Here is a 27,913-nt window from a genome sequence, read left to right on the forward strand (position 1 = left end):
GGTTGGATAAATCTTTGCAAAGATTCAGAATGTTCCCCAAACAGTGAAAACACAGGCTCTTATAGCAGATGTGTACCATGAAACTAAGAGAAGGAAGCTCCCTTTGAAGGTATGAGGCCCCTTCTTATCAGACTGACCTCATATCCCCTCTCTTGTCTTCACATCAGCAGTTTGGAGGCCAGTGGCCCGCCCTCTTGGATGAAGTCCATGGCTGCTCACAGTGGAGAAGATGACAGTAATGGTGGTGAGATGAGAGGATGAGAAGATATCAGGAAGTGAGTGTCCTGGCCAGGCCTGGCTATCTCTGCCAGAGCTTTGTCATGCTCATTACCCGTCCACCACATCAGCGCTTTGAGGACAGCGAGCCAAGGGCCATTCTTCAACTCGGGGTCAGTTTCACTAACAGCCACTTAAGCCCACTAGGCCTCCCAAAGAGCCCTACAAATGTGTAAGGTAGAACTAAGTGTGCTCAGTCATGTAAAGCCTGGCCAAGGTCAGGCGGGCAGACAGAAAGTGCTCGCAGCACCACACGGCGTGGCCTCATGAATGCCAAAATGCCGGGGTCCCTGGCTGTGCCATCTGACAGACATGTTTACACCTGATAGAAAATGCAGGGTGGATGGCCTGCCAAAATAGAGAGGATCCAAAGTGAGGGGCGCCAGCGCAGTTATTTATTTATCTGCTGAAAATGCATCCAGAGTGCAGCCAGACGCTGGGCGTGCCTCAGTGAGGGAAAAAACTGCCTCATCTCATATGTGACACTCTTGAACCACTTGAAAGAGACAGAAAAAAGATCTGACATGAAGTGAAAGGAAAGAGCAAAGATCCCACAGAGGAGCTCTAAAGACTGGATTGGATTTACTCACAATCTCAAACAATCAACCATTAGCACATGAAATCATTCATGACATTGGTTGGAGGCTGGGCCTGTTCTTACTTAACACTGCAGGTAAAAAAAAGGCTGACAGTAGAACCAAATGTCAAGAGGACACAGCCATACTAGTGACGCTATAGCACAAATAAACACTGACATCAGCAAGCTAACATGCAGGTCACGGTGCTCACCACTTAAGCTCACTGTGTTTAGTGTTAGAATGCTAACATTTGCAGGGATCCACCAAGGGATCAACAAAGTTGTTACAGTTCATCCTGAGGTAAACAATTTTTTAACTTTTTTATGGCAATCCATCAAACTGACAATGTAAACCTCATGCTACATAAAAACGCTGGGGCTCACCCAAATAATCTGAATACATCAAATAGGTGCCATCAATACTGTGCCCATATCCATTACATTTTGAAATATTTACTGGATAACTTAAGAAACCTTTAAAATTAATTTCCATCCAGTGGGGACCATGAATATCTGCACAAACTGGTAGAGATATTTCAGCCTGGACTGAGGTGGCTAACCATTAGTCAACCCACCAGTTTGGACCAGAGGATCAACATTGCCAACCCTCTATACCCACACTACATAAGCCCGGTGCTTTTGATGACAACAGCAGATAAACTCTTGAGAAGCACAGGAATGCAGGTAAGCACCAGAGAAAAGAGTCTTTATCTTCTGGAGAAACTCGAGCCACCACAGAAACGGCACTCATACATATGAGAGCAAAGCTGCTGCTTTCATCTCCTCAATGGTGCCACCACCTCTGTTATCGTCACATATCCCCCATATCACACCAGACAACAATGTGCCGAGTCACATAATGCTGTGTCAAATACCAGACTCTGGGGTTTGATACAGGACTAGAATGGCACTAAACCAACACAGATACACAGACAGATACTAAACTAATACTGCAAACTATGTGTGTGCCTGAATGTGCATAAAACACTCCATCAGATTCAAGGCAGCTGGCTGTGTGAAAGCTCGGTTATTAAAATCACAAAAAGGTGTGGTGAAACCTGAACTAACATATGAGCTTGTATTGATCTGATCTGGTGCAAAGATATATGTACTGAAAATGTATTCTGAACAACCGTGCAAATTTTATTCCATCTTCACATTCCGCGAAATGCAATTATATAGCTAATTAATGTGAAATGCAGTATGAATGTCAGGGCCTGCGGACACCTGGATGACACCACACGAGCAGTATGGAGGCATGTTTAGTTTTTTTCTGCTGTTTTATTACATCCGAATAAGTGGTTACCTTGAGACTCCAAAAGCTTTACCCACCCCTCCATCGGCAAAGTGGTGAGTAGGTAATGCGTCAATTGACATTTTTCCGGTGAACTGTGCCTTTAAGACTTTAAAACTTTAAAAAGCAGATTTCTGAGCTCTCTCTAATCATTTGACTGTAAGTCAGCCAGGCCGTCTGCCTGGTTAACGGGAAATAACTCAATGTGCTGAGAGCTAAAGCGCAGCAGCATTGTTCCAGCTGGCATAAAAAGGGGAAATGAAGATGGAGTGGTTTGATTTCATTTGTTAGCAGGTGCATCCATTTTGTGTTCTTCCCCCACACCCACCTCGCCTCTCTCAGTCAAAGCGCTTATCAGAAATTGGACACCCCAGTGACAAATTGAGCCTGCGATTAAAGAGAGAAAGAGGAAAGCTTTGTTAAGTGCTACTGATTGGGTACCCAGGCTACCCTCACACACAGAAGGGTGTGTGTGTGTGTGTGTGTGTGTGTGTGTGTGTGTGTGTGTGTGTGTGTATGTATGGTGTGTTTGTGTGTGTGCGTGTATGTGTGTGTGTGTGTGTGTGCTTGGTACAGAGCCAATAGCAGAGATGACACCACCACCACTTCTTCTCCCATTTTCCCCAACCTCCAGGTGTTCCCACAGCTTACATTTCTGCTCTGAGTACTCAGCAAACAAAATCAAATCAATGCAGCTGTTTCCCCACCTCTCCCTCTCTCGCACACACTCACGTATATATTTATACTCATATATATGCATAGGAAACTACACAAGCTACAATCACCAGTTATAATGCCTTGCAGGAAAAATTCCACTTCCATTACCTTCTTATTGACATATATTCTGTGTTAAACAAAGAAGAAAAAAAAAAGATTTGTCTCTCAGTATATTTGTCCCACCCAGACTCATATCAGTGACCTAGCATTAACCTGGCCTGTTTGCGCGTGTGGCTGGCCTGTTTAAAAGGGAGGGGTGGGTGTGGGGAGGGGTGGATGCTCTGCTCGGCAGAACGGTGCAACCGCTGACTCTCGCAAATCATCCTAAAAGGGCTTAACGTACAAAAACCAGCTTCCAGTGTTGCACAGTATTGGCCTGCTGTGAGAGATTTATCCACTGTGCCATTATACTAACTGCCCTCTCTTCCATACGAGCTGTATATATACACCAATACATTCCCACACACATAAAGAAAAAGGCTTAATTAGACTCATGCCTGGTCCAACTCTGCAGGAGAACTCAAACATCTCAACCTTTTATTATTCTGTACTAAAGACGCTACTTTATTAACTGTTAGTCTTCTTATTTTATGTTGCCATACTGCTCAAATGTTACATAGTGCTGGTTTAGACACAATAAAATGTTTTGTGCCGTAATTAAGTAAAGTGTTTCATCTATATACATCTGTTAAAATTCAATTAATAACTTCAATATTTAAGGGCCACTCTATAATTTATTAACACTGGCAGCCAAAATAGCTTTCATGAAACACAGTATCATCCTTAATTGTATTACCTTATTATTTCTTATGTTGGTTTATAAAAAGGTCCGGTGACATGCACGGCAGAGAAAAAAATTCTCACTGAGATTCAACTTAACTAAGTTGGTTCAGTTAGTAAGATTGGATTATGATACATGCCTGGATGTGATGCACAGAACTTACATAGAGACGTGCAGCAGCCACACAAGTCCAAAACAAACCCTTCATACTGACTCCAAACCCTGCTGTGAATGTGCTCAATAAAAGCTGATCTGTTTCCATCCCGGGCCTATGGAAGGTTGGTAAGGTCAGCCGCCTTCGTGGCAGCTCTGACATTCAGCCTGTCCTCCAGCGAGACCAAACGAGTCTCCTTCGCACATACAGACCAGCCAAGGAATAAAAGAGATCCTTCTCCACTGGACAGGCCTGTGTGAGATTTGTTCCTTTGGCTTCTGGCGACACATAAGACATTTGCTGTCTCTTCTTCATCTCCTGTGTATATGTGATTAAGTCTCCATCCCCGGCTCTTTCCCCCAGCAGACACAGGCTCAGGGCAACGGGCAGCCAGCCTGTGACTCTGTGGAGAGGCAGGCAAACACAGGCCCTGGCGTAGCAAACATCTCACGTCCGTGCCTGCATGGGAACATCTGGCCCTGCCAGGCTCGCTGGGCCCTCCGTCTGTCCGCCTGTCTGACTGTCAGCCTACACACACTGTTGGTGTGCACTGGTGTTGTCATGGCACCAGAATTTTGTTACGCCTACACAGGTACTGGTTCAATAAACAAAAGCGATCACAACAGCACCCATACCAAAGCAAAGAGGCCAAATGTCACAGAACTGTCTTGTGATTATCACATTACAAAATCAGCAGATTAGTTTGCATCATTAATAAAAGGGCTCTGATATTTTGAGATTTCAATGCAGTTGTACACCCACAAGCTAAAGGCCTCTGGTGACAGTTTTAAAAGCCAGTTTAGATGGATTTTAAATCTGTTCAGAATTTCCCTCCAACAAACCTTTGGTATCAAAAAAGAGAACCAAAAAGTAGCATCCAATTGTGACTTCATCTTATTCTTCCAAATTTAAACAAAAGATTCATGCCAGTTTTAAACTAATTCAATAATGATTGTACTAAAAGTTTTGTCTCAGTGCAAATAACTGGATTGAACAATCATAGTAGCAACGTTGCATAGAAAATGTATTTCATTTATTCATGTTTATACAATGTGGATGTATATCTTTTCTAACATCTATAATATACAAACATAACAGGTTTAGGCCTGATTGAATTCTGCACTGGATTCTGCAGATCTGAACTGATAAGGTGACGCGGAAAATTAATCTTTAACAAAATATTCATAGTAACCGAGTGTGTGTGTGGAGTGGATGGTGCTGAATACATAAAGCTTAAATCAAAATATTCAATCTATTCGTCTTGTCTGTCGCAGTGAGATAGTCATATGAGTTATAGAGTTAGCCCAACTGATAAAAACCCTTTTTCCTATCGCCCTCTCTCTCTGCCTCACTTTCTTGTATCATGCCCGCTCATACAGATCTCCTGCGGCCGTCCAATGATTCAAGACTGATGAGGCATGCTCAAAGGTCTATGCCATTGAACGCTGCATTAATGCATCCAGCAGCAAATTTTTTGCAATCGACCCCCGTTCCTTCAAGAAGGACAGAGCTATCAATCAGGCCGAGATAGCCGTCACCAGACACGGGCTGATGAAGTAGGGGACTTTGGAGCTAATGACAAATGGATCCCTCTGATATGGTCACAATATACTATGACAGTCTGCCGAGAACACTTGACCTTTAAACAAAATCCTGTGCAACTTTTTTGCCAACACTGTGCAATGCAAAAATGTAGAATATGCTAACTGCTGTTGCTGTTAAGAAAGTGTGGTTATTGTGTGAGAACTCCTGGGCCCGACTGAGAGTCGCAGCCCCATCAGTCTCTGAGCTGCCTCTGACCGGCCCAGCCCTCCTCTTTTTCGTTCACACCAAAGCTTGGGGAGTGACCTTCAGCGGGCCGGCTAGTCTTGCTAATTGGGGTCTCTACAGAGCACGGCAACTCCCCCTCCACACTGCACTGTAGGAGGGACTGTGGGGCAGAGGGGGCGAGAGATAGCAGGGGCCTGTGTTAACTGCTTAGTGTGGGAAAATGTGAGACCTGGGCTTAAAAACTGAACTTTGAAATACAGATTTAAAGTTGCACTGCACTGAAAAAGGAAAACAACAAGATAAATGAGTCCTCTATAACAGGGAAGCTGAAAAGCACCCAGAAACAATGTTATGATTTGGAAATAATCACAAACTCTCCATAACTTGGGAAAGTAACATGTCAAAGTGCCTACACTTGAAAGTATTAGCTTTTTAGATTTCTCTGTGGAGTTATTACTAATGTAGACATAATATTAAGAAAGTATCACTATATGATTCAAATTATAGATATTAGAAGATAAATCATCAATTTTTAAATACCATATTACAAAGCTGTGACAAATTTAAAATAATTGATTAATCAATCATTGATGTTATGTTGCAGTGCCTAAAGCTCGAGGTGACGATGGCAGATGACTTGATTTATCTGACCAATAGGAAACAACCCAAAGATTTTAATTTCATGAAGTATTTTAACAAATAATCAATTATCCAGATATCTATTAACCTATACTACTTATACTTTGAGGGTTGTAAGGGGGAGATGGAGCCAATCCAGGTGGACACTGAGCAAGTGGTGCGTACAACCTGGGGAGATCACCAGTGTAAAAACTCAATTATCAAAATAAAAATGTCTATTGATCAACTAATGGACTAATACACTAATCGTTTAAGGTCAACTAAATAAGAAATGGAAGACATACTGTGAAAAATGTTAACCTTGGTTTGCTGCCCTGACATGAGGAATTAGATACCATCACTAAAACAACTATTACAACTACAGGTTTAAACGAGTGCTACATAAATGTAAATAACGTAAAAAATGTAAAACCACACTTTATAGTATCTACTACCATATTAGTGACTGAAAACCTATTATCTAATAAATCAAAACTGTGAAAAGACAGGATGGTATTTAAAAGGGAAAATGGGTCAAGAAGGTCAGTTTAATCTGTGGATCAACAGGGTAAATGCTCTGCTCTCGGGAACATGGAGGGGACACAGGTAGCGTACAGCAGGTTCAGGCTGGTTCTAGCCGAGTACCGAGCTTACCAACACTACGAATCATCATATCAGGGCCAATTCCTATCAGTGTGATCAGCACTCAGTAATAAAAGAGGGAGGAAAATACTCAGGAAGTCATCCTGTAAAAACAAGATACAGAGCGCCCTTTACGTTGACAAAGAGTCACTGAGCTGTTTTCTTCTCAAATGTTTTTAAGGTGAAATACACAGTCATTCTGGAGGAGTGCGAAGAAGTAGAGTGAACCTGGAAACCATTTTCAAGAAAGTTTTTTTCAGAGATCTAGTAAATGAGACTTTGCGCCTTGGTGGCCATGAATAGAAGGTCTGCATTTAATTTTCTAATCCATCATTCCAATTGTGCTTGGTAACAAAGGGAGAGGAGAGTTGTGGGTCATTCAGCGGCAACAGAGCATGCTGAGGGGTGCGTGTGTGGTGCTCCAAGGAGCCAGGGAAGCCATGGCCCTTGGCCTTAAAAGCCCAGCGCTGGGGAGAAAGGGCTCTGATGAACTCAATATAGGCAAGACTAATCCCTTATGTCCAAAGAATTGTTTAACTATGTATGACTGATTAACCCAAGCCCCTCCATTGCACTTCCAATCTATTTGTTCATTTAGGTCTCCTGTAGTCATCATATTAGAGTGTTTGGAGGGTGACTGTGAGAAAGAAAAGAACGAGAGAGCAAGAGAAAGAATGAGGGATACAGAGAGCATTAAGAAATCCAATGTACAGCGTTCTTTACTTGCAACTCTCTGGACAGCGCACCCGAGTTCCTATAAAGAAGCTGTTTCTAACATTTAGAGGTCTATAAACTCCTGCATTGAAAGAGATTTCAAGTCTTCAGTAGCATGTCACTGGCTTTTTTACCAGTTCATGGGAAATGGAAATTTTAAGGCACTCTCCCCTGCGTGGAAAAGAGGTTGCCAGGAAGATTAACCCAGCTTCCTTTTATAGCCTCTGACAAGAGGTTAAATCACACATTACACCGCCTGAAATGTCTCCTAGTAATTAGATCAAGAATATTACTCTCTCTTCTTCTCCTTGCAGACTGCAGCTGATCAAAGCCTAATGATGGTGTCAGTGCCATAGGCGGTGCTGGCTGGGTAAATCTCCCCATCGGGACGGCAATCTGTCAGGGCCGCGAGCCCTGCTAAACAGCACAGGACATGAGCACAATGGTGCTTGACACAAAGTAGACTAAATGAACCACATCTTTTACCAGCAAGCTATCCATCAGCAGTGGACCATTCAAATTCAGAGTAATGATTATACCTTTCTTTGTTATGGGTCTAAGACTGTGTGTTGATATGTACACACTCAGCTGAGGTGTTTTAAGTGAGAGAGATGTTGCTGACATCTTTGGGTTTTGCCCAAATAACAGTGGAACGCACCAGCAGCGTGTCTCTCCATGCCAGGGCAGATCTAAGCAGCACCTGGTCCCTTGATGGGGGAGAGGGGGCTACCGGCTATTAATTACAGAAAGCCGACACGCAGAGCAGGCAAACCCTCGCAATGAGACCCTGGGACGTCAGATACGCGGCAAGACGAATGCTTCTCTGTCACACGGCAACATGACCTGCCTCAGGACTCTTTACACACGAGTACTTTCAAGTATGCCTTTCAAATCATGGCCCACCCTTCTTCCTCTGCCCCCACCCCGTCTCCCTCTCTATCTCAATCTCATTCTGCGGATGTTACACCACTTCAGGGGATATTTTCTGACTAATGCAAAATGGTTGTGCAGTAAGATGATAAAAGTTGACATTTTCCTTTTCTAATTCAATGCTTCCTTTGTAAACAACCTCGCATTTTTATGCATGCACACGCACACATACACACAGGCTGCGAACACATCCCGCGTAATGGTCAATTTCGTGATTTGCTCTCAAACTCAATGGCCGCGAAACAAAAGGGGGAAATGGCAGGAGATATGCCAATCATTAACTGTTGAGAGATGTTTGACAAAAGAGGCTTTAAAAACCTGACAGGTTCTCTTTTCCCAGCACAACTGGCTCCAAAAAATGGGCGCCCAGAACAACAGACTCCAGCAAAAGGTCTGACCCCATTTTTAAGGCCATACAGGTGGCACAGAGCTAACACAGGAAGCCGTACACAGCGCTTAGAGATCATTCAGACAGGCACAAAAACAGCTCAATGCCAGTTAAGTGTATTCTAAAGTGCAGAAAAGCAAATCCCCTTGAACTGGCTAATGGTAAAGACTTGTTCTCATAAACTAAAGCATCTGGTGAAGGGGGTTTTCAGAGTCATTTGCAGAGTAATTATCCTACTGCATTGTATAATGATTTAAAGGTTGAGCAGGAATGTAACAGTTGTGGTTCAAAGTTGAAGATACAAGTCCCAGAGTGAAAAAAAGTATATACATCAGTTTTGCAGTCAACAATCTTAATGGTAAAAATTTTAAGATTATCTCAATGTACAAAGACAATGATGTCAAGTGTGGTCACCTAGTTCAGGAGAATAATGTCTGATTGTTGATCGGACGAGTCTGACGACAGAGCTGAACTATGAACTGTGATTACAGCCAACATCCCCCCGCAGAGCGACAACTGCATCTCTGCACATTCCAGGAAACGCAGCCAGCTGAAGACAGCAAATACAACAGAGAGGAGGAGATATAAACAACATAAGCTAGTTTGAGATCTGTACCGGTGTTTACCCTCTCACTAATTCATCCCCTCTGCTTTCACAGCAGTGACGATATTTCAGCATGCAGCACAGAGGGGCTGCTGATGCCACAGGTCTGTGTACAGACGGCTCAGTCACAGGCTGGAGAAATTGTTTGGACAATGTAGGTGTCAGACACACTGCCCGTCTGGAATTACGATTCAGTAAAGCATCTATGAGAAACCCTGTAGCTCCTGGATGGCATGAGGTTCGATGAAAAAACTAACTTGACGGTTTTGGAGTGTTTAACTTTAAAAAAATCTAAGAACATTTCGCCTTGTTTGACTTTGAACACTGCTATCAGAGAGAAAGGTCTGCATTTGCTTTAAACAGGCAGTGAATGGCATGCCAGAGATTAGCCTCCGAAGGTCACAGTCCTAGCCCATCCTTTCAGACGCTTTTCACAACATAACCCTGGGCCCTTTTGAACAACAGGAAGAATGTCATCTGGTTACTTTTCAAAACACGGAGATACCATTCACTCTGGCAAACAATGGCTGCAAACAGGACCAGAGGGTTAGAAGGTTACAAAGAGCCCCGCTCGCTCTCCGGTACACTGGATGCACACAGAAAAGAACACACCCACACACTGAGGCCTAGAGAAGTGCTGCAACTGATGATAAACTGAGGAGGGTCATGACAAAGTGCCTTGCGCTGACCGCTCCCCTCAGCAGCTCTCTCAGCTCAGCCTCCATCCCTCCCCAGCACAGCTCTTAGCACCCAGAGTTTCGAGGACACTGGCTGCTTTATCGTTTGGGAGAGATATATCGTAAACTCCATCATCTGGGCTACTATGTCCTGTTTAAGTTTACAAAGAACAAAAAGTAGAGTTTTTCTACCAATTTCACACAGCTACTCTTTTGGCAAGAATAATAAAAAATGAAATGGGACTTTAAATATCCAAAGCACATTAATGCCATTATATTCTTATTGCCGGAGAGAAGCTCAGACAACTGGGCTTAGAAGCATGAATGGTAAATACATTTAACACAATACCATTTAACATGACTGAAATTCTCAGAGATAAAAATATAATATTGTGTCATAACAGACATCGTACCCTGTGTCAATGACAAGACTGGTTTGCTATTAAAAACGATCTGCCATTATTAAGGTTGTGAGGCTTGTGCCGAAAAGGCCCTCGGACTTCAGCCAGCACTGAAATCCTTCAACAATTTAGTCTCTAATGAACCCTCGGAAATATTAAAAATAAAGCCCAATTAGCCCACAGCACTTTACATCTCCTCCCTCTCTAATCCTCTGGTAGCTTAGTCCTATCTTATGTCTGCGCCAACTATGACACTTCCAGTTCACTCTCCCTCTATCCCCGCCACTCGATATCCCCCACAGCTTTACTGGTGCTTTGTTGTGGCATTCTCTCTGACCCCATTGCCCGGGTCAGACTCTGAGCCTTTCTGTTGGTGGCTAATGATGCCCAGATATGTTCAGTTGGCATGGACATTGGAAAACTGCGGCAATAACCGCGGACATGCTAATGGCATCTATTAGGATGACTTAAGAGTGATATGGGACTCGTCTGGCAGGCTCTTACTGCTGAAGGCTTGGTATTGGGGTGGATATTTTGTGTGGAGGGTCAGTGATCCGATTGAGACGGCCTTATCTTGTGTCGTAAACAGATAACAGTATCTGCTGTGCTCTTCTGCTGTTCCTGTGAGATGAAGGTTGATAAACAACCCTGTTGTCTCTGGTGCCTCCAACAAGCCTGATCAGACAGATGCGGTCCTAAACTAAGCCCGGTTTCTTCTGCCGCTGTGACTGCTGCTCATGTCATGAATGTCACCAGGAGGCTCAGATCCTTCCCTGATTGCGCTCAAACTCAAAACAACAATTTCAAAAAGCCCTTTGGTCCTAGTTTTTGTAACATCAGTTTGCAGCACTACCTGGCTTAAGGCTTTGATTTTCTGATTACGCAAACTACCGAGCAAGAGTGAGGCTTTTTGCCCTAATTGGACCTTCCGGCTAACATGCAAATCCATACAAAAAAAGCCATGAAGAACACAGAAATGTAGCAAACAAAGACACAATATATATCATCAAATCAGCCCCATTGCCTGTAGTTATTTGGCACGACATAAAACAAACCATGTGAACCAAACTAAATACCATGTAACAGCTGACCCACAGCATAAGCCCTGCAGGTCAGTCCCTTGTTTTCAGAGGTATCCAGAAGTTGCTCATGGTGTCCTAAACACCTGATCTGGATGTATCATGTGACCGCAGCTCTAACCTACGTTTAACCCTCACACTGTGTCTCCTGACTTTGCCCACTCACACAAAGGCTACCAAACATCTGCTCCCTGTCTGGAACCACACTCATACAGCAGAGAAGGCACTGGGTGGCCTCATAGACAGTCTCTCCAAATGGTGGGTGGCTGAGTGGGTGTGTGTAGAGTGACATCTGCACTGGTGACTGGAGGACTAGAAGGTGGAGCCGGTTGGCAGATCGTTAGTACCTGGGCAATCTTTGATCTGCTGTCCAGCTAGGGAAAGGGGCAAGTGTACCCACCCAGCCTTGTGCAGCAAATTGATTATTTCATGTAAAACAACCAGTGAGAGGAAAAGACAAATCCGCTCTGCACATAAACTTCACAGACAACACCTGCATGAGATTTAACATACACAGGGCTCCCGCTGGAATATGAAAGGAACAAAAGTATCACACTGGGGAGAATGCACCGTTACGCATTTCCAATTTGAGTATTGTGTATAAAATGCTACATCAAATGACTGGCTTCTGAATAAACTAAAATCAACATCAGCCAATTGGCTCATTGCAGCGCAGAGTCATTGCATCAAAAATATGCTGGTTAGCCGAGCCATTTCACAGTCAACAATCACAGAATCAGGACTGTTACTAATCAATGTGTTTTAATGAGCTCCCTGTGAATCCCAACAACAGCTGAAACATAAAAGCTGCTCAAGTTCTCTGGTTCACTCTTTGTACCTAGTGATCTGTTATTCATAGTCTGCTCTGAAGTCTCAAAGAAATAAAGCAGAGCTTTGATGTTATCCTCTTCCGTCTCTGTCTGAAACAAGGCTAATGTTTGGAATCAGACCGTTTGGCTGTCCTACTGAAACACTAAACATCTGGGCTTTAGAGTGAGGAGCTCACGGTGATTGATTTTACTCTGTGAAACCTGTAATCACTGCAAGTAAGATTTCAAGTAAGATTAGCCTCTAGAAAATTATGTGAGTGTGCATATTACAGTCACACCCTACTCCACTCACCACCCTAGTTCAAAGTTTCCACTCACCGTACGTATGTGGTCTACAATATGTATTTTCTGCAACAGAAAATAACCTCATCCACTGGTGACTGCAGACTGGGAGGCTAAAGCAGCAGAGATACTCCACAAGTATTTAAAAGGAAATTACTCTCCTCTGCCTGCGATGTAAATCAATATTTGATCCCACATATTTGTCAGTGGCTGACCGAAAAATCCAAGACAACTTGCTTTCCTGTCAGTTCGGCCCTCGGCAAAGACTCTTGGTTTGTGGTGACAGGTCAAAGAGTCAGCACATGACTCATGGACAGAGGAGCTCAGACACTTTGAAACGCTGAGCAGGGATCTAATTAACACATGCATTCAAGTGGTATTTCCATTTGGTGAAACACTGTAATTTTCAACAATGCTGACCAGCATGACAAACAAGTCAAGTAGGTGCTTCTGGCATTTGGGGCTTATTCGGCTGTCTTTATGTAACAGCAACCACACAGATCTTCTTTTCCACACACAGACATTCACTTTGTACATAAGCCAAACTTTTACTTTCAGCACTAAGCTTTAGCTGCACAAAATATAAAGACAACATGCACTGTCATAAGCTATTAACCTTTGCATCACACTATCTCCCAGCGTCTGTGAAGCATTTCACTTTCATTCATCTAGGTGTCAGTCTGATTCCTGTCATTAGAGGCTAACTGCATTTTACAGATGGGGAGAAGCCTTACAGTCATTTGCTCCTAAGACCTAATTAATCTTCATTTTGCTGGGAAACATAGCACCTCAATGCAAAAAGGATTCCTTCTACTACACGATAATTGCAGAGAGTCGAGGGGCCCGAGTTTCCCAGACAACATGGTCTGAAATTTAATTATCTGCTCCTCAGAAAAAATGTAGGGGAGGAAAGCTGCGTTGCAAAGCTGCACTTTTTGGGCAAGTAATGTCAGGCTGCTGCTTGAGTGAGATCAGGATATCAGTGGGCAGACTTCACCTGCTCACATAAACTAAACATGGTTATTATTGTAAAGAGACTTTAATGGCTTTTTTTTACATTTAGAGAATCTGTTTCAAACATCAAAATTGTCATGCAGATGTGGACAAACATTAGATTCCAGTGTAATCATCTTACCATGTGCAGATCACAGCTGTTCACATCCATAGTCAAGTCACAGTCAGTCACAGAGGTGTAGCTTAATAGCCGACCTCTTTTTAATCATATTCGTCAGGCTCCATGTCATTACAGAGCGACTACAGTGATAAAGCCAGACTCGGGACCGGCCAAACACAACACGGACAGGCTCGGGGAACATTAACATTCCGCCGTGTCAAGATCAGGCTCGGAGGAGAGGGGGAGAGGGGGAGAGGGGGGGTCATCGATAGTATCCCATTAGTTAAGTGCACCCTTAGGATACCCGAAATTTGATCAGAGATAGACCTTTTCCTTCCAGACACGGACCATAAGACGTTATGGTTAAAAGAAAAATATCGCTGCTCTCCTCCACCTCCTCCTGCTGCTGCTCCTCAGTGGTCGAGGTTGTGCGGCAGGATCAGGACGAGCCCGGTGACGTCAACCTTTTGTTATCACCTTTAACACTTCGCCTCTGCAGGTGCGAAACAATTCCCCCCGCGGCGCTGCGATGCGATGAGGGGCGCTATTTGCAGAGGCGGCCACAACATCTGGATCAGGGCTGTGTAGACGACTGACACCAAATGTGGACCGATGCACGCAAGGTCCCGATACGAGCAGTGGGAGACAACTTAGTGACAGCTACACTAGACTTTAAAAGCCAGGAATAGCGAAGAGATAAACCACACTAACAACTTCAAGCCACAGCCAGGAGAGGATGCCCTGATTCCTCTGCATCACGTTAGCGATAATGACCCTGATGAGGATTTATAATCATGAGGATGATTTGGCAGGGAAACGGAGCCACACATAAGCCTCACTGCTTGTTGTCATATTGCAAATAAACTACAAGCCAACCATCTCAGCAACACAAGACCAGTTTCATTCAGTTGACATGAGCTTTAAACACGAGTGTGGCTGATTTAGCGCCTGCAGAAAATGATGTTGACTCATAGGAGCCAGGCACGGACAGAGACAGTACAGAGGAGCAGTGTGGTGGCTGTGAACCTGCATGTTGCCAGTGTGCCAGCTGACTGCCCAGGCTCCCGGCTAGCTAACCTAGCCAGACTGAAACATACACAGTCCCATTGTTGCCTTCTCAACCTTTCCCGACATTAATGGCGCCGTTTGAGAGGATGTCACACAGCACTGGGCGACGGGCGAGTTATTAACATGCGTCTACTTACTCTCCGTTCACCTCAGCGGAAGGCATCGTTTAGTGCGTCGCCATGGTTTAAAAACGAACTGGTTTTCTCCCGTTGCCCTGCGCTGCCGAATCACTGCTGCTGTCTGCGGCAGCAACTTTCCGCGCATGCGCACTGACTGGGACGGTTCCAGACTGCGCTGGGGCTGGCGAGGGATTTAAAGGGACCGTCAGCGAGAGATCTGATTGGACGCTTAAATATTTGTGAGAGAGGGAGGAGAAAAAAGAGAAATTAATCAAGACAGATATTTATATTAAATCACAGTGACCGTTGTTTAATGTCAAACTATGAGGAAATATGTACCTTTGTTTTGGGTGCAATATAAAGAAACAATAAATGATGAAACAATAAAGTGATGATGATGATGATGATGATGATGATGATGATGATGATTATTGTTGTTGCTATTGTGCTATCTTTATTATTATCATTATCTATATTATTATTTTATTATTGGTATTGTTATTATTACTATTTGTTGCCGGGGGAGCTGGAAACATTCACTTACATTCACACCTATTGTCAAGTCTAGTAGAAGATTAGTTGTAGTAGTAGAAGTAGTGCTAGTAGTAGTAGTAGTAGTAGAAGTACTAGTGGTAGTTGTAGTAGTTAATGAGGAAGTTTTTCTCCCCTCAGTCGCAAAAGTGCTTACTCATTGTGGGAAGTGTTTCTGTACAATTTCTAAAGTCTCAACCTCAATATGTAAGTTGAATTAAATTCAATAAAATAGTATTAGTTGTAGTAGTAGTAGTAGTAGTAGTAGTAGTATTAGTAGTAGTAGTGTGTAAAATACATGTTCTTCAAGGTTGGTTGACAAGCTCTGTGGGAGAAGCTAGTAAAATGTAAAAAATGTAATATGTGAAATAACAAAAATGTTTAATATGGGGAGGGTGGCTCAACTGTGTTTGCATTAAATGTGAACAGTAGTGAAAGCTAACCCAAGAACCTAAAATAATGTATTTACTTAATGCAAATTGGAATTTAACTATAGTTCAAAGGATAATACTGTTTGTGCAGCTGTAGTTGCTATAGAAATTAAAAATGTACCTACAAAATATTATATGACAATTTGCAAACATCCTATATACAACCCAACATGGAGCCTAAGTCAATTAATTCACTGTGTTGTCAGGAAGGTGTGATTCCACAAACAACACTGAATTAATTTTCATTGTACTGCACTGTTGGCCATGGTTTTGGATCCTAAGCAAATAAAAAGATCCTATCAGTGTGGTACCATCAAATAAGGGGGATATAGCCTATATATTGGGCTAATATGGGTGAACAGAAAACTAAGGTTTTCAAGCCACCAGCCATGATCACAAAGGTCTTACACCCCCAGTTTGTCATTTGATATTGATAATCAATATTTCTCCATTTGCCTTGAAAATAACAGCTTGTTTGTGCTTCTCACTGGTCCAGATATAATAGTCATTATTACTATTTGGCACACTATTTGCCTGGAGTCACGTTGTGCTAGGATTTTGTGTCATTGTGCCCTTAACACGCTGTATTATGCATCTTGCGGGGAAGGTTAAACCCGGAGAGAAGACTTCACGGTCAATAATGTCACATGCTTTGTGATTTGATGAAAGGTTCTATTTGTGGAGCCTGATGTGTATGGCTCCCTAATCAAAGACTTATATTTCTGTGACAACTGAAATAAATTACTCCATTACAATCGCCCACCTGCCCTCTCCACAGTATTGATACCGTTTTATTACCAGAGAGAGACAGATGGACAACACAGAAGACTGTGGCTAGTTACGGGAAGGCTTGCGAATGTGTGCCCATGGACATGTAATGTCATGTCAGAACCTGCACAAAAGCATCGAAAAAATTGATTAGGTAGAAGATTACACATGTTCAACTCTGCAAACATTTCTGAAATACATCACGGTGAAGGATAACTCTGTAGCCTGGGTTCCAGTTTGGACCGGGCCTATTAAAATACTCCAGCCAATTTAAGCCTGCAAGCTTCACTTCCCCTATCAGCGAGTGAAAGAGAGGAGAATTTGGTCTGAAAGCCCAATCACACACAGCGCTCTGAGTTCAGCAGGTGGGGAAGTAGCAGCAGCAGGCACCATCAGGCAATAATACAAAGTTAATGATGCAGAATGGTGTCTTTCTCCATACCAAAGAAGATGTCAATAGAGGATGTTTAAGAACGCTGTTCCTAATTACGCTTTTTAAATTCACCACTGACGTGATTGATGATTTCAAAGGGAGGCATTATTGATCCACTTCACAGACAAGTCCCATCGATTGCAAGTCGAGAATGAATAAAAGTTTTTTTCCCCCTTCATCTCCCCCACTGAGAGAGAGATTGTACAATCAGTGCATCAGTGTGACCTACATGGGTAGTTTTGGAGCTAAATCACCTCTTAAAAAAAACCAGCCTGAACAAGAACATATAGAGAAGTGATTGCTGGATTTAGGGACCTTGGGGGACCTTCAGGGCATCACGCAACAGTTAAAATCTCACCACTTTCTCATTTGCCAGATGTTAACATTTCATCCATCCATTCATTAATCAGTGGGGTACTTCCCAAATAACATATCTGTGTTGGGACTGCTCAGCATTAAATAAGTTTCGGCTGTTTTATAGACAGTCAGCCAGCTGTGCAGCATCACGCCTCTCACAGCAATCAGCAGTGATGGAGTGATGGATGCTCTGACACACTGACAGATTGTTGTTTTTTCCCCCACCTCTGCTCCCCGTTGACATGCCCCATGGCTCGTGCTTCTTATTCCATGGACTTTGTTATTCCTTGTGAGCAGCAATTCTTCTTATTAGTGGAGAAGCTGCCAGTTTCCTGCATTTCTAATTCCAACTGTTAGCAAATCAACAAGAGAGGAAGCACCCTGACATCACCTGCGGAGAAAATAAATCTGCATATTCAGGGTGATTTGATCTATTCTCTATCAATACATTGTGTTCTGTTTGAATTTTACCAAACAAGATTGATTAGGGCACTGAACTGCAGCACACACAGAAAGGTCTTCCATAACACCATGTTGAATCTCACTGGCAAGTGCACTTCAAATGGCAAAGTGGGCTACGGCTTATGATTAAATGGTCTGCAGGCGAAGCCTTTTTGTCTTTTTTTGTACAGAGAGCTCTTTCTGAAGGCCAAAGTTAATGCAGTCATAGAAAGAACTCTGATACACTCCCACGTGAAATGGCCATGTGAGGAAAGCCCGAAGGGAGAAAAGGCCTTGAATGAATTTGAGAGGGAGAGAGTGGGAGGGAGGCAGATAGAGAGAAAGTTCAAACATTACTGATCCTAAAATATCCTTTTTGTTTCTGGTTCAATTGGAATTCGGCAGTAAGTGTCTGCTAAAAGCTCCATTTTTGTTGCCCTTCCATTGCTACAGAGCTTTTAGATAGATGATGACAGATTGTGAGCTACCTGATATCCTTCATCATCCTCCCCAGTGGAGGTGTTTGTTCCGCCCCGGGCAAGTCCTCGAGGACTAACAAACAGCCGGCATGTTTGATGGACTGTGGGGAGACATCTGTTCTGCCTGTCTTTGCCGTACAGAATGAAAACAACATGTAACAGTAATCAATCAATATGCAAACTGTGTCCTTTTGCACTGATGATTAACCTCACGGACTTAATGCTTTTCAAGTCAAATGAGCTTGTCATTGTAAATCAGTGCTGAATAATCATAGGGTGTGACCATGAGAGAATAATCTGCATGCTCGATACATCCTGAACACCATTGTCACAACAGAGTTTCAAGCCCCCTCAGGAATAATCTCTGCTGTGTGTGCTCAAGGGACGAGAGGGGAAAAAAAAGACTTCACAGTGCAATCTGATTTGTGGTTGTAAACTCGCCATCCCTCATAAAGTAATCGGAAGAAAATCAACGCAGCCAAAACCTGCTTTGGAGCACTTTCCTCCATTTTGAACTGTGAGTAGCTCACATGGGGCAGAGGTATCTGCGTTGTGATGAGCTTGTGATTATTTAACAAATGAATACACATGTAAATGTATATTAATCTTGTTATTGATAGGTCTTTGTATCTTTTAATCTGATTGAAAGTTTTATTTGACTTCAATTATTCATGTGTTTGACTATGATGTATTGGAAGACGTCCTTGGGTACAGTGAAATATAATGTAATAACGTTTGTTTATTATTATAATTGACATAGTGGTTTTTAAATCTGAAGCCATTTCCTCTTTAATAACCTCCTCTCCCTGCTAGTTTCTTTATAAATTGAATGTCCAACTCTTTCTTAAGCTTTCTTCTTATATATATTTCCATCTTTGCTCTTATGCAATCGCTTTGAGGTCCCTTAGACCCTGATCTGTCATTTCTGATTTAGAAACGGAGGCCTTATCTCCTGGTGCAGTCTTTGTGTATCAGTCCAGACAGGAGCACTGGGTAAACACTAACAACGTAAATGTAAATAGACCTAAATCAAGTCATGTCAGAGAAGATACATTTCAAACTGGGTTCCTCCGGGCGCCAGGGGGCGCTGGAGACTTCACACACACTTCAGTGAGGACACTCCTAGTTGCGGAAGTCGTTTGTCGTTGATCAAAACAACATGGTGTCACCCTGTAGGCAATGTGAACGTAAACAGGGAGTCTCAGCTCAGACAGGATAAACACCATCACATCGGCGGGAGAACTTCAGGATCTAATAAAGCTCATGTATCTGAGAGCGTGTTCTCGGGTTGTCAGAGACGCCGGGGTCCTGTGCACACGACCCCTCGTGTCTGCTCGACAGGGAAGTGCGTCATGGTTCCTCACAGCGGGTCAGTGACAAAGTGACGGGGTTTCTCCTCATTCATATCTGCTATATTTGTTCATTTCACCAAGGAAACAGAGTGGGTCTCCAGTAAAGCGTGGCGTGGTTACTGAAGGGGGAAAATACAGTGAGGTTTGAAGGGATGAAGCTCTGAGAGAAGCACCGGTCTGCTCCTCTATGATTCTGATATGATGGTTTTAATATTCCCCATTAAAGCCTGTGTTCACTCTGACTGAGCAAGGAGACATTTTTATGTTATAAACATAACAAATTACAACACTCGGGGGGGAAAGTAGCAGTTTTCCATTGGTCAATGTTACATTTACACCTGTGACTTCTCTGAATGACAAGGCAACACAAACAAATGTGAATACTAGTAACCTATTTTCTTTAAAGGCATCATTTAATACACATAATTAAAACACGAGATTTAATGAAACTTTTTGAAGTGATTAAGTCCCCCCACGGCTGTGTATTACTTTTACCTAAGTAGAGTTCTGACACATAACGAAGTACATTACTTTTAATGTATTTTTTAAAGAAATTATTGAGTGAAATTGACCTATTGGCCTAATTAGAGCGTACAGGTAACATTAGTCCCCGCCTCCTGCAGTAGCATCATTAATGGTGAAGAAGAATCACTTAAAATGTTGAGACTCTACCATAATGATGTAGTACTGTTGCTTTTCATACTTACAGTATCTATGTAGCAAGTGGTTACTTACTCTTATTCAAATAAAAAAGTGAATGTAATACTTTTACTTGAGTACATCTTTGTTCTTTTACCTAAGTAAAATAATTGCAGACTTTGTCCTTCACAGGACTGTTTTACTTTAATGCGCTTAAGCCTCCAGGTCACGTACACTGGGAATGAGTTAAGTAGGCGACAGCTCATTAACCTGCTGTTATATTAATAATGTTTAAATATTTATATAATCTCTATTTTTCAGTGGAGGGGTAGATTTTTTCATTACTATTATGTCTTAAAATATTTCTGGAGGTTGTTATTAAAATTTAATTAAATCTCCTACGCTACATCCAACAGTCCAAACCTCAATGATATGTAGTTTTATTTGATAATGTAATTTAGCTTACATTTGAAAAATTGGATCTAGCAAAAGTTTGACATTTCTTCTTCATAAATGACTAATCAATATTATTGGTTATTTTCTGTAAAGCAACATGGTGATCATACAAACGTTTTTACATTCAGCATCTCCCACCAAAATGCACTGGCTGAATCCTGAAGGTCAAACAAATCAACTCCTCATAAATCATTTGCATAGCTGATATTGACAAATGAAAGTTATGAGTTGTTTACATCCATGTTTTCAGTCGTACTTGTTTACTGTCTCTGTCGGCATGTTACCACAACTTACAATTCATCAGCAGTAAAGTGTAAAAACAGCTGGAGAGAAGGAAATTATACTGCCACAATGTCTTTCACAATACTAACAAAACAGGGGCCCACTTGTGAAAACAACGCTGTAGCCCAACCATTGGACTAAAAGTCCACAGGGTAGCTTTTAAGGGGTGCTATTAAAATTGTACAATATTTATAGCACATTTTATTTGACTTCTAAAGGCTCCTCAGTTTGCACAAAACCCAAATACTTAGTTGCAAGGAGGTGTTTCTGTGATAAATTGTATGGCATGATATACACTTTTGGCAGAGAGCTTATGAATGCATAATAATACTGTGTCAGTTTAACATTCAGGTAAACACAATCAGTCAGTTACCTGGCAGCCCTGCTGGCAGTGAAGTGATGGATATGTCGATGTCTTTACAGGAAATGCCGCCTGCAGCAGAGGAGGGAGGAATGGATTTATCTTCACGCCTGCCTGTTTTATTACATCAGAGGCGTTTCTCAATAGACTGATGAAAGGCAAAGCAGCAGAAGCAGATGGCAGCTTTTATCGCCTCCCAGCATCAGTTCCGCCGGACAGCGGTAACCAGACCACTGCCTCAGAGATTTACATCCATCAACTCATCTAATCATTCTGGCCCAAATAGTGCTGGCGTCATCCTCCCACCACTCTCATGTTCTCATTCCTGTTTTTACTGCAGTCACATTCACTTTTACTGCCCGTCTAATGGCTAATTGCCCTTTTGTTTTTTTTCCAGGTGAACAACTGTCTTTGCTCCTGAGGCCTCCAGATCAGCCTGACAACTCAAAGGTTTTGAAAGTGGCGATATTAGGTGCCCCGAATGCTGGGAAGTCTACGTTGACAAACCAGCTCCTTCGCACAAAGGTAGCTGTCTTAACTGGCTCTGTTTTAATAACCCACTTTCTAATGTATCTGTCTTACTGGCATTTGTTAAATGCAGTTTTCATTTCTCCAAGGTGTTTGCTGTGTCCAAAAAAGTACACACGACACGGGCACGTGCTTTGGGCGTCCTCACAGAGGATGATACACAGATAGTAAGAGCTTTCCCACCTCTCTTCTGATGCCTGTAATGTCATTTGAAAGCCAAATACTTCAGTCAAAACATTCATATGTTATATTTTTATAGATTTTACTGGACACTCCTGGTCTCACCACTCCTTCAAAGGTTAAAAGGTGATTTAGTAGATTGTCACCATTATTTAAAAGCTGTAGTCTCCATAGTGTATTATAATACAGTGTAATGTTTGAATGAACCCTCTGTTTCCACAGACATCAGCTCGAGAAGTCTTTGCTTGTGGATCCCTGGAACACAGTCAAAGAAGCTGACCTGAGTATTTTATTTTCTTATGCTCAGCCATTTGTACTTTTGTGTCATGGATTAAACGTTTAAGTGGAACATAGTGCTTAGTTTCAAAGGTTTATAATGGGAACTCTTCCAGTGGTCGTGGTGGTGGATGTGGCAGACAGATGGATGAGCAGGACACTTGACTTTGAGGTGCTCAAATGTCTGGCCCAGCACCCAGACATCCCAGCAGTCCTGGTCCTCAATAAGGTATGCTGGCCTCACACTGTCATAGGAAGCTCTCACATCTACAGACACGCAAACTTTCATCTGCTTTATATATGTATTATTATTAATATTACTATTATTATTATTAAAAGGATCAAAATGTTGTATTAGAACTGAAGTTAAAGGACAAGATATTAATATTCAGAATACTAAGTGATCTCAACAATTCCATGACAAGACCCAAAACAATGTATAAGTCTGTGTCTCAAATACTATTATACTTCCTCATCCTGTCTGTGGTCTTGATCTCCAAACCCACTCGCTGCCACTGAAGATTTTAGTCTTGATAAACATAAAAGCATACACTGTATAGTTTCATGCTTTAAAAAGAAAATTATTTCTGTTTAGTGCTTTAGAGAGTATTTACAGCAGCAGGATTGTGTATGTTACCCAGTTCAACTGTGTGGCTCAATGTTGTATTTTCATTGGGCAAATCTGGCGTGGAGTATCACCAGACTTTCTTACTGTCTTATAGAGGCCTTCACTAATGCTCTTCTCTCTCTCAGGTGGACCTGGTGAAATTGAAGGACAAGCTGCTTGAGAGCACAGTAGAGTTGACATGCGGAGTGGTGAATGGACGCAGAATGCGGGTCAGGCCGGTGATCAAGCCTCTATCGGCTGAAAAGAGGCCAGAGAGGGATTCAGAGTTGTCGCTTGACGAGGACATCGCAGGGCCCGAGGGTAGCAGTGAGCCAAAGTCTACACTGAACAAAGAGCAGCTCAAGGCGCTGAGGAGCCAGCAGGGCTGGCCTCACTTCAAAGATGTCTTCATGCTGTCTTCTTTGGACAAAGAGGACGTTGAGACACTGAAGGTACGGATTAGATGTGAAGCCTATATAACATCCTTCAGAGCCATAATACATGATTATTGTGCTGGCTGGCACTGCTTCTCTCTGGCCATGTGTCTGATGTCAGATGGAAGTGATGGTGATATTACCCGCAGCAAGATGTTTCAGGTTTGGGAGAGTCAGAATTGATTTTTTGCAAGAATCTGATTCGTGCTCACACTGGTCAATTGTCCTAAAAAGCAATGCAAAGCACTGAACATTTCTCCCTTGCTTCAAGATTGCATACAAAGTCAATGCAAAGGCATGTCTAGACACGGATTGCATCAAGACCCTTGGGCATCGTGTTTGGAACATTTGTTGTGGTGCGTTTCAGGTGAAATTTCCACCGTGATGGATGTGAACACAACATTAACCTCGTCACCTCTGCACTAGATTATATTGGATAGAAGCATATCAACCTATAGCAAACATTCAAGATAAATGTTAAAAATCTCCAAATGACAATAAGAACACAAACTGAATACTTAAATGCCACAATTAAACCAAATTTACTTTTTGCCCTTGCACATGATTTCAACACAATACCTTTGTACATGTTTGTCATTTTTAGTTTACAAGCATAGACAGAGACAGTAGCTTTAATTAAGCATTAGGTAATTCGCAATGGGCCTAATTAACCAATATCTTTGTAAGAATTGTCTACGATTTGGTCTTGAGAAATTTCCAAAGAAAACTGTCAAATTCATGATGCGTTCCTAAACTGCAGAATTGTTTGCATTTGTGTTCTTACATTGAAGAATGACATGTCTTCATAAGTTGAAAGGGCGTCCTAGTTTACCCTAATTAGCATACGCCAACGCCTCGCAAAAGCCCATGAAAGGGCATGAGACTGCAATGCTATGTGCATACTGAGAAATCACAGAAATTGAAAAGAACATTAAAGCAGGGATACAAGGGGAAAGGAAGATGCACAGAGTTATCGGAGCTGGAGCAGCGTATAACTGGAAACAGCACGGCAGGTGAACCCTCAGCTGAGCATCTGTGGATGAAACATCTTAACTTAAAGCTATAGCAGTAAAATAGTATGTACTATGTATAAAACCTAACGATTGTTGATTATTTTTGTGAGTAATTATTCTCTTCTTCAACAATTCCGTGCGTCTAAAAATGTTTTATAGTGCACTGTCTGTTTTTCAATATAAAGATTTTAAAATATTATGGTAATTTCAATCTACGTTCATTTCCTTGTATTAGTCTAATGTCTGCCTTGCTTTTATTTCATCCTTTTAGAGCTACTTCATGGTCGCCGCCAAGCCAGGGTCGTGGCAGTACCACAGTGAGGTCCTGACGGATCAGAGTCCTGAGGAAGTTTGCACCAACATCATCAGAGAGAAGCTTCTGGAGTATCTGCCGCAGGAAGTGCCTTATTCAATGACACAGGTGTGTAATTCTGCAGGGACCCTCCACAGCACATGTGATAATGAGCTGACAGCAAAATGACAACACCTATCACATCCCACTGCTCGGATTCTAAGGCCTATTTAAAGCCCTTCATACTCACTTTCACTCTACGTGCTGACATGAGCACTGATGCAGCTATTGAACTCAACCTCCACCTGCTTCACTCCTGCTTTTCATATGCACTATTGTCATTTTGTCAATGATGTTGCTTATCATGTTGGTGTGTATTTATTGCCTCTGCTTGCTTGCATTCCTGCATCACACCACCAAGTCAGACTGTAGTAGATGTTATTAGTTAAGAAAAGTGATTTCTGACAAACAAATACATCAATTTAAATGAATGAGAGCGCATATCTCTGCCAAGGCCCAACAGTGACCTTATGATGCCAGAGAAACGTAACCATTGCTAATATTGGGCTGTTTTTGTTTTCAGGCTATTGAGCTCTGGTACGATGGTGAAAATGGTGAACTGGAAATTTCAGTGAAACTTTATGCCAAGAAAGAATCTCACATGGTAAGTACATTAACTCTTGTTTTATCACACCTATTTAATAGGTTTTTGTTATGCCTCTGTGCGGCGGCAGCCAGTTCAGCGCATGTCTAAAGGCAGCTTATTTTTTCTGGTTTTCTATTGGAGGATTTTTTTTATTTGGTACAAACTTTAAGTTGGACTGAAAAACGAATTGATTGGAGTTTAGAGGTCAAAGGTCCAAGCCAATGTGAACTAACAAACCACATTATTTGCCTAGTGAATGGGTTATCTTAAGAACTCCTTGGGAGAATCCTTTCAAATTTGGCACAAATGTTTCCTTACACCCTATAAACTGATTGGATTTAAGTGGTCTAGCTCAAGGTCATGGTGGCCTCACAAAAAAAGTTCTCAGCCTCTTAAACGTGTCATCTCAAATCTGACGCTTGTAAACTGAAACTGCCCTGGTTGGCGGAGGCGTACGACCGCAGGGTGGTCATTTTAGTTTTTTATGAGGTTTGGCTGCTGAAACACTCTGGGGTTAATCCATCTATTTAATATTTAATGTGGGTAAATTTAACATTTTTGTTGCATTTGAAGAAACAACAGAAAGACACACATTGTTCACACATTCAAAAATCAATGTGTAAGATTCAAATTCAGGTTTTCATCGCTTTTTTGCCTGAGTGCCAATGTCAAACAAGAGATCCTGCAAAAGTGTAAATGAAGCCCCTTATTATCACAATCAGAACTAACAGATACATGATTTCTCCTCTTAAGAAGTTATTTTGTTCACATCAGATGTACTGTGAATGCAGCACAAACCAGAATTGCACTCAGTAGAGCACATACCTCTGTCAAGGCTCAAAAGTCCCCTTAAATCAACCAAGCTGCCTCAAAATTCACAAAATCGTATATGTCAGCTCCCTAATTGTGTATGATTCTTTCATCAAGATCAATGATTCATGTGATATTACTGAAAATGTTAAAAAAAAAACTCCATCTCGCTATGTTAAAGAAAGTGAAAACAAATCCTGAATCCATCCCTTAGTCCGGATCTGTGTCAAAATAAACAAATGTGGCCTATACCTCATCCTTCCAGGAAGATTCAAGAAAATGGATTCAGTAGTTTTTGTGTAATCTTGTTAACAGACAGCAAATCTGCAAATGAAAACAGAGCCTCGTTGGTGTTAATCAAACCAATTCAATATGGCTGAGAAGTGGGAAAAAGACATGTGAAGCTTCAGGGAATTTATTTGCTGCCCCCCCCTTTCACATACCTTGAGGCTCTTCTTTCTTTGTGTTTTAAACTAGTAAATATTTGAGCAGCTTTTCTTAACCATACATATTTGATGACAAAGAATATTTGAAGCTACATCTGTGCCACTGAAATGTTTCAAGGCCAGCGACCTCTGAGAGTGAGTGAGTCAGGCCTGCACCATTCTACAGCTTTTTCACTCAACAGAGGAATAACCCCAGAGGTGTAAACAGTTTTAGAAGTCAGGGGGATGACCGACCACAGGATTCAAATCTCATCTGCTTCATCAATAGTTCCTTGTACAAACATGTTTCTTCGGTTTTCTCTGAGGAGATGGACAATTTAAATGGACATTTTAGTGTAACATTCTCTTAAAAATGTTTTAATCTTTGAATGCAGTTTGGATGAATACAGTTAATATTTTGTGGCTTTTACCATATAATGTAGTTTGTGGTGACATGGTGCTTGACATCATCCTTTAATATGGATGCATTACATAATCTTAAGCTTGAATTTAGTAAAACGTATATGTATACTGTATTTATAAAATTTCCAACCTTTTAAATCCCAAAATATGTTCTTCAAATGTTCTTCCTGCAGTAAAATACAACCAATGACACTGTTCATTCACTGGTGCTCTGTGTCTTGTGTCTGTAGTCAATGGTGATCGGCCCAGCTGGCCAGATGGTAGCACGGATCGCCCGAGAGGCGGGCGCGGACCTGAGCCAGGTCTACCTGAGGGATGTGAGGCTGAAGCTCTCGGTCAAGCTGAGCAAGTGAAGAGGATGGAAGTGACTTTGAGCTATGAAATCCTAAAGAGATGAAGAGGTGGGGATGGATCAGGCTGGATTTCTCCACAAAGGATAGACGTTAAGAGTCAAGCGAAGGATAAAATCCTGTTTATGAGTCTGAGGTGGAGTCATGGGACAGCAAAAACTGTATCCACAAGCCCAGAGCTCCCACTGAACTTGACTCTTTAAGGAAAATAAATTAAAAAACAGTTTGCCGTTTGCATCAGCCGCATTCTGTCAGGCAGTCGTATAAATCCTATTTATTCAAGATTAAACAAATAATCTGATAAACAGTGGTAGAAAAGGTGATAAAACCGTTATTGTTGTAAAATAAACTTTTGTTAAAAATG

At 42.0% G+C, this 27,913-nt stretch overlaps 2 protein-coding genes across 5 annotated transcripts in view; one reads left to right on the plus strand and one right to left on the minus strand.

Annotated features, from left to right (window-relative positions):
* fam222ba (family with sequence similarity 222 member Ba) overlaps positions 1–15,186 on the minus strand; it is a 29,208-nt gene extending 14,022 nt beyond the window's left edge. Inside the window, exon 1 of one of the 2 annotated variants that reach the window (XM_053442252.1) lies at positions 15,054–15,186. The gene's annotated coding sequence lies outside the window, so the exon portion shown is untranslated. Of the gene's footprint in view, positions 1–137; positions 597–15,053 lie in introns of those variants that run through there. The other variant, XM_053442253.1, reaches the window with a different exon arrangement.
* Positions 191–27,913, plus strand: eral1 (Era-like 12S mitochondrial rRNA chaperone 1). 3 transcript variants are annotated; one of them, XM_053442257.1, is made up of 12 exons: positions 191–389; positions 1,351–1,537; positions 21,628–21,786; positions 21,963–22,090; positions 22,183–22,260; positions 22,353–22,399; positions 22,496–22,557; positions 22,666–22,778; positions 23,303–23,608; positions 24,875–25,024; positions 25,479–25,559; positions 27,430–27,913. In XM_053442257.1, the coding sequence occupies exons 3-12, from the start codon at positions 21,717–21,719 to the stop codon at positions 27,550–27,552; spliced, it is 1,158 nt and encodes a 385-aa protein (XP_053298232.1). In that variant the 5' UTR covers positions 191–389; positions 1,351–1,537; positions 21,628–21,716; the 3' UTR covers positions 27,553–27,913. The 3 variants fall into 3 exon arrangements, with proteins under 3 accessions (XP_053298232.1, XP_053298233.1, XP_053298231.1); XM_053442258.1 differs by lacking the exon at positions 1,351–1,537; XM_053442256.1 differs by lacking the exons at positions 191–389; positions 1,351–1,537 and adding an exon at positions 19,601–19,844.

The sequence above is a fragment of the Pleuronectes platessa genome, chromosome 15 (assembly GCF_947347685.1).
Source record: "Pleuronectes platessa chromosome 15, fPlePla1.1, whole genome shotgun sequence".
Classification (NCBI taxonomy): Eukaryota; Metazoa; Chordata; class Actinopteri; order Pleuronectiformes; family Pleuronectidae; genus Pleuronectes; species Pleuronectes platessa.